The sequence below is a fragment of the Xylocopa sonorina genome, chromosome 11 (genome assembly GCF_050948175.1).
Source record: "Xylocopa sonorina isolate GNS202 chromosome 11, iyXylSono1_principal, whole genome shotgun sequence".
In the NCBI taxonomy this organism is placed as follows: Eukaryota; Metazoa; Arthropoda; class Insecta; order Hymenoptera; family Apidae; genus Xylocopa; species Xylocopa sonorina.
In genome coordinates, this window is record NC_135203.1 from 8,130,315 (window position 1) to 8,138,093 (window position 7,779).

General features: G+C 48.2%; 1 protein-coding gene across 1 annotated transcript; it reads right to left on the reverse strand.

Annotated features, from left to right (window-relative positions):
• Positions 1 to 2,955: 2,955 nt before the first annotated feature.
• Positions 2,956 to 7,243, reverse strand: LOC143429377 (uncharacterized). Its single transcript, XM_076904980.1, is given in 6 exon segments — positions 2,956 to 3,105; positions 3,309 to 3,629; positions 3,954 to 4,169; positions 4,303 to 4,407; positions 4,534 to 7,099; positions 7,170 to 7,243. Coding segments are annotated over 6 exon segments (3,432 nt in total).
• Between the last annotated feature and the right edge of the window lie 536 nt (positions 7,244 to 7,779).

A 7,779-nucleotide genomic window follows, 5' to 3' on the forward strand; every position in this document is an offset into this window, starting at 1 on the left:
ACCTATTTATTATACGAAGCCAACGGCGTCTCGCGTCTTAGGGATTCAATCAGGAAGCGTAGAAAAAGGGCCGGGGCTCGCCTCATCCTCCCCACGGTTCTGCCTCTGAAAATTCGCTAAATCCGCCGGAGGGCGGCCTCGTTACAGGTGAACAGAAAGTTTTTGCCCGCGGTAATTTCTTCGTTCACCTCTCGGGGTAACGTGCATTAAGCGATCGCGGCGAGGATGGAACTTAATATAGGTGCTAATCCACTTGAACGTCGACCGGCAGCTATTTTTTTCCCTTCTCTTTTTTTTTCACGTCGATCACCCAGCGGGGCGAGAAACGTTGGAATTGAACGAGAAAGATGCCGTGATAGAGCCAGGCATAGGCAGCAGCCTGTGCTCCTCTTCGTAATACACACTGTCACAAACTTGCCTGACAATAGATCGAACTGACGCGGACGGTCGACAGGAAGCGCTTCCCATTTCGTTTGTGAATAGGTACGTACGCGCTCACACGTTTCGAGTTCTTGTGTTATAACGTCGAATGAACGTAGCGAACCGGATCGCCCTAGAACCACTCTCTTCACCGGGACCTATGTTGCGGAACAAAAAAAAAACCTGGTCATCCGATTTGATCATCCGCCGTCGGTCAGCGCGCCTTCCCTAATCGAAACCGCTATGTTCCCCATCTACCACCCGCGTCCCAGTTATTTCGCGTAATCGACCATCCCCGAAAAGTAGATTTCGAGTTTCGAACGCGAGTTTCCCTCGTCCTCCGTTCTCGAGGATCCTGTACACCGTCGAGGAGGCAAGCTCGTGACCATCGAGACGGTGGCTGAAAATCGGCAATCCCGATTTACACCAATTCGCGGTTACAAGTCAGCGTTCCGTAAAATCGTCCGTCGCGAGTGTCGCGCCCGCCCTTAGATTTGCATAACGTCTGCTCGCATGCGGCGCGCGAACTGAATCTTGATCTTCCCGGGAGTAGTCAGGGGTGAAAGGAGTCCGGTGGAAAGTACGCGATTCAAAGTGCCGCGGGACGGTGCGAGAGGGCGGGAGTTTTTAAATGCAAACTTGATCGCATGAATAAAAGATTTCGAGGAGGGACCGAAGTGCACGAATGCCAATGCGATCTGACAGCAACGTAACCGCATTACGGAAGGTAATTGCCGATGTAGAATGACGATGATTGTCGCGTACACTCATCTGTGTACACGCCGTGTATACACGCGTCGTTTTCCGTCATCGAGGCTCGTTTTCTTCCCGGTCGGCGGGCTCTGCCACGGGATAGAGGAGAATCCGCAGGGTTCAATCACCGCTAGGTGATCCCTTGCCGTGGGTCTCTATGGCACGGGCAGAAGGTTTAAATTGAAGTAATTAAAATCCAGGCATAAGGCAGAGCTGGCGAGGAGGGAGTCAGAAAGTTGGCTATTGTCAGCGGGGAGCGTGCGCCTTGTTAAATTTCTCGGTCGAGCGCAAGTCCCTATTCCAAGTGGAGCGAAACGGATGGCCAATGGCCAATGATGACGCTCCATCCTTCTTCCGCTTACGCGGCTTCCTCTCCTCGTTTCCCTTCGTCGACTTTTTCGGTACCCTTTCTGCTCCTTTTTTAAGGTCTCCTTCGCCCGCTTTCTCGTCGCCGTCTTTTCCCTCGCACGCTCCTCTTCTTCTTTTTCCCGTGGATACTATCTCATGGGAAATCCTTTGAAAAAGAAGCATAAAGAGGCACGCAACTAACGTATAAAAGCGACGTGATACGGTGATTTCGGAAGAAATCTTGCCACGATTTGTCCACCTTCTCGCGATTCGATTAGAAAGTTTTCGCTAATTTTTTTTTTTGCAAGAGGAAAGTAACGCCAAGCGAGAATAAGGTTGAAATGTAAACGAGGCGACGCGAGACATCTCGCGCCTTTCTTTCCGTTCTGATTTTAAGTAGCTTCAACGCTAAGACGATGATTTCGCGACGTGTCCCCGCTGTCGCGGCCAGACGACAACAGAACACCCGGCTTTTGCGATACATTTCCAATATTCCCCGACGTCTCGTTTGCATTATGCAGCTCGCGGAACTATCGACATCGACAACCAGGCCGATTCGTTCCCGGTCAAAGAAATCGGTTGGATTGACATCGGATCGTGTTATTCGCTATTTATTATCGTCGTTCTGAAAGCGTCGCCCGTATTCATTTCGCCGGCCTAAACTAGGCGATCGAGTGGCCTTAATCGTCATCCCCTCCGATAGAAATTGCATACAATTTTTAATGTCCTTTTTGTTCGCTCCGAATATTTTTTTGTTTTTTCAAACGCTTGTTTACCCCGTGATATTTTATATTAAATACGAGAATTTATTTGCAACCGTACGAGGAAGATGAAAATAACAATTCCCCCTCCCTCCGTAACGGCGTTTCCCTCGAATATTTTATTTTTCCGCAGCGGTCGAAACGCGCTCGCCGTTCGATACCGGTTCGCAAATAACGATATCGAGCGGCACGCAGGGAATTCCTCGCAGCCAGCCGTGTCGTTCGCCTCGAGAGGTTAACCCTTCGTTTCGTACGCAAAACGGGGGGTGACGGGGTGGGCTTTTGATATCGCGTCGTCGTCTGCCCGTATCGGTTACACGCGCGCATTTCGCTCATTTGCGAGCGAAACGTAGGCGAGAGATCATTCCGAAATGCCGGCCAGGCTTGATCGCGCGCGTTCATTTTTGATGCTCGTTTCGCGTTCGCCCGACATTTACCGCGGCACAATCGAATGCAATTAAAATATTCATGCATCCGCTTGCGATTTAAAACGCTCGGGGAACAGAGACAATATGAACGGTTCACGGGGATTGGAATAATTCGTTTCAATGAATCGATATTAAAGGGTAATTGTAGACGAGAATCAACAAACCGTTCGGTACATTATTCGCGCAGGACACTTGGAGGTGCGAGAAGGGCGCACGACCGTAACACGGAATGTGTAACCACACTGTTAGATGTCCTCGCTATTGACGTTCACTCCCAGGCTCTTGATTTGATTAGCATCCGCTTCGAGATGCGCAAACATCTCATCATCTTCAGCCTGTCTCAGACGTCTAATATCCATTGATGCGATTTTCTTCAAAGCGTGCGGTCGTGGTACCTGTAACAGTGGATAAGCGGATTTCGGTGCATCAGACCCTAATACTCGGCAAACACTGGCTTTAATTATCCATTATCTTAAGCGCAGCGTGCATCGCGCACAAAGGTCAGTCCCGGGACGAGATGGATCGAAACGATCGAACATCCTGCCGTCGGCTGGATCGGTCTGCCGGAATTTCGCCGGCCGATTAACAATGCAGTTACCTCTGGATGCTGCTGAAGCCACTCGACGAACCCTCTCACGCTCCTCAGATGCGTAATATCTTTCCAAACCACTTCCATCGTCTCGATATCCCTGGGCACGTTCTCGCATCGCAGCCACCTCTCCCGCACCTGATTATTGGGCGGCACGAATCGCAGCTCCCGCGGCATAGCCGTGCCGAACGCCCTTACCCTCGCGGCTCTTTCTTCCGCTCTGGCGTCCCTCGCGACGTGTCTCTTCGTCATGTTCAGCTTGCTCGCGCCGGGACAGTTTCTCGTTAAGGCTACCTCCGCGGGCACCACCGGCATCTCCTCGATCGATACCTGTTGTTTAGAAGAAACTAAGAATAAAGTATTCAGATGCAATTAAACAGAACAGCCGAACAAACTTTTCACGAGTTTCGAACACGGAGACGGAACACTATCCACCCCAGGGCGTGCTGTTTAAAGTAATTAGAGTCTTGCCCGGATATTCCGCGGGAATTAAATATTCCCCGATTGTGCCTGGATCGTCGTCGCGAGCAATCGCGTTCTTTTTTCCCCCCTCTGCTCTTTTTTTCCACGAGGACACGGGTAAATATCGGGTTGGATTAAAAGTTGCCCCGCGAGACGCGAAAGATGGATGCCAGCGGTATTTCTGTATTTAACCTGCATCGCTCTGCAAGCTTCCGCGGTGAAATCGATTTCGAACATGTCCCGGAGAACTTCCTCGTCGATGGCGTTATCCGTCCCACCTAAAGATTCGACCCACTGACAGAAGTCCTGGCATATCCTCTTCATCGAGTTGTCGGCTCTCATCTCGAGCGTGGCGTCCGGATCGTAGCCTTCGAGGTCGCGTTTGGTCAAAGGACGCCACGTAACCACCTGACGCGCAAAGACATTATTTCTTTTCCTCCCTTTTTCGCTCGACGTTTTCTTTCTTTTTTTTCTTCCTCTTCTCTTAGTCTCCCTTCTGTCGTCGGGGAATTATGCTATCGCTATCAATCTAATATCGCACCTTACGTCTTGGTTTCATCAGAAATAGAGCGTAAGGATTGTATCTACGATGACCCACTTTCCCCTCGTCGCATGATTCGGTGCCTCTCGGTGTCGGTGGATGCACCTTGATAATTATAAAAAGGGCTATCTTTAAAAAGATGAATCGAAGTGGAGCAACTTGTTAAAGTATAAATAGTGGGCCGAGAACGCGTGTGCATTGGAACGCACGCGTTTTTCGCTGGAAATTTACCTCTAAGCTGGACGAAGTTTCATGGACAGCTTGCTCGTCTAGCCGAGCGGTTCCCTCGACCTCGACTCGAAACACAGCTTCCTTTTTCGGGTAATATTCCTGCATTCCCAATAGAGGCGCAACGAGATTGTAGGTCTTTAAGGGAAGGATTCGTTTGAGGAGCCGGGAGTTGCAAGGCGGCGGCTGACTCGTGGAGAAAAGTAAGTCAGAGGGGAACTTGTCGGGGTACAAATAACGTTTAGATTCGACTAACAACCCAGTCAGCGTCGCGGCTATCCTTTTACGTTTCACCGCGATCGAATCGTCGTTCTCAGCACTGCTCGAGAGGCGTTCCAAAAATTCTTTGCACAGGGCATCCAACATGCTCGTCGACGTAGAATTCTCGTCAAGGTTCTCGACGATTCTCGCGATCTCGTTCGAAAGTGCGAGCGGCAATTTCGTCTCGACCCTCGTCGAATCGGACGCGAGTGGTGTTTTTAAAATGTTATCGTCGCGGATCGTCTCCAATCCACTCGATGCCTCCTTTGACGCGTCGCGATGCATTTCCGTCTTATTGGACGCCGTATCCGCTAATACTGGAAAGCTCGAGCAGCTACTTCCCTTTCTGAGTACAGGCCGTCTCTCCGTGCGCGTTTCCTTCTTTTCGAGCGTCAATTTCTCCGCGACCGACTTCGCTTTCGTTAAAGGAGGCGGCGCGGGTTTTCCCTCGTTGACGGTTTTGTCTTTCCCGAGAAGTTCCTTGGGCACGGATCCCGGTTTTTCTGAAACGCTCGCGTAATCGTCGGTGGACGTGTTCCTCCTCGTGGACGTCGATTCGAGGAAGGCAATTCGATCCTGCAGGGTCGTTGGTTTTCTGTTCCTCAAAGCTCTCAACGGGTCCAAGCTTGGCCTGAAATTCGTGGGAGCGTGACATGGTACCAAGTATTTGGGCTTAGGCTGATCGTCGCTGATCGAGAGGACAATCGAATCGTCTTCCCCGGAGCTTCCACTGTGGAACGAGGACGGAACTTTCGTCCGTTCCAGAGACGTAACTCGCGCAGAACTTCCCGTAGGGTCGTTCAAATTTGTCGAAGTTATATCATCGTCTCGCTGATCCCCTTTGGCTTCCTTTGTAATCGCTTTACACGGGGACTCTGATTCCGAGATACTCTTTTGCCCCGCTGTTTCTGCTAGTTGCTCGCGTTTTCCTTCGAAAGAGGAAGCAACCGCTGTAACGACCCGACTTTTAGAACCATTGGATTTCTCCTCGAATGTAACGCGGCTCGTTTCAACTTCGTGCCCGAGGATTCTTTCTATTTCACTTTCAAAGCTTGGCATGCTGGCAGAAATAGAGTCGCTGTCTTCGGAGGAATCTTTGAATGACTCCGTGACGCTTACCCGATTTATGATCCTTCGTAAGGCGGTTCTGGGAAGGGATATCTTACGTTCTAGGGGCGCTTCAAATGGTTTCAACATACACGGCAAGCATCTGTCTCGACTCTTTCTTTGGAAAGTGGACATTTTTGGAATCAATGATAGAACGTGATCGAAAGCATTCTCCCATTTCTCTGGGTACACGAATTCTGGACTTGATCCTGATGTCGAACGCGAATCCGTGGGAACGGTCCTCGATATCGTCTCGTCAGATTTCAGAGTTTCGAATTCAACATCAACGCGTGGGAGTTCGATGAAATCTTTGAACGACTTTATTTTAGGAGGCTTTCCGTTCGGTCTATGTCCCTCGATGTTCAGTTCTTCATCGTCGTTCGATAGAGAATCACTGTTCGATTTAAGGAGCGATTTTCGTTGCAATCGATCCATAGTTTCGAATTTGAAATCTGGATTTCTTCTCTTCGTTACTCGTTTCAATGCCTTATAAGCGTAACGAGCGGAATACTTTAAAAAATCATCATCCGTCATCCCTTTTCGACTGTCCTTTTCAATTTTGTCTATTGTAGACTGATCTGTCGAAGATTTTTTATCTCTGAATTCAGCAGTTTTACGTCAGGGCTGATCCTTGACATTAAAGTCTTTTTCCTCTGGCAATTTTAATTGTTTCCGTAACTTATTCAGCGTTAATTGAAAATCTGACGATGTAGGGAACGTCTCGAGATCTGGTAGAGTCAAAGAACCGCTGCTTTGTACTTTTAGCTCATTTTGGTTACTGATAGGGACGCGAATATGATCCACTTTGTTGAAGAGAATTTTGCCGCAACTAGGTTGAGGATCGAGGGTGTGTAATTTTGGGACTCGTATAACTTTGCTCGACGTGGCAAGATTGCACGTTCTACTCAGAATTTTTGAAGCAGCTTGATGCGAAGTCATTAACGACGGTGCTGTAGGAATTAACTTGCGCAAAGAATTGTTGGACGCCCCACAATGCTCTACAGATGAATTAGAAGAAGAAATTTGTGTAGAAACGTTATCGTTAACGCGTGCGTGAATGTTAATATATTCAGAATAATTTTTGGACGGAAGGTGAGATGATAATTTGAGAAAAGGATTCCTTACTACGATCAATTTTTCCTCCTCATCCTCGCAGAACTTCTCCCAATATTCCTTCGACTTTGGAATCGGATATTCCCATCTGCTAACCAATGAATTTTTCAGAAATCCAACCATGAAAATGTAAAGGCACATTCGCGAGATCCACGTACTTTTTTCCATCGATTTTGATTTTTCCTCCACGGTGATTATACCGCTTGCATTCGGGCTTGCACGAGGCACTCATGTTGCCTGAAATTTCGGAATCAAGAAGCGTGTAAACGTCAATAACTATTTGCAAGTAAATTTGATCAGCAAACACTGCATCGTGACATCTATGGAGCTGTGCAGCTCGCGTTTAATTTCGACTATCGATCAAACAAATTTTTACCCAATTCAGGACATGCGTATAGGACGTGGTGGAGGGCACAGTACTTTGCAACCCCCACGATAGGGGTTGCTTCGCGACTGTCGGTTAAATCGATGATACCGTTTGAAGATACACACCTAAAACTTTCTTACTGATCAACGAACGTTTAATACTGTCATTACGTATCAGCTAGTGTACCAGTTAAAGTAATTCTAGTTTTTCTGTATACGGTTACTGTTCTCTTCAGTATTTTCTTGTGTTTTCCATGGGGTACCGATAATGCCAGCTGACGTAAAGGAATATTTCTTTTGAGAGGTATAATATATCGTATCCTGCCATACGATCATCCAGTAATAAAAAGCTAGATCTATAGACTCGTAACTACAGTCGAATAAAATGTTAATGTAACTTTA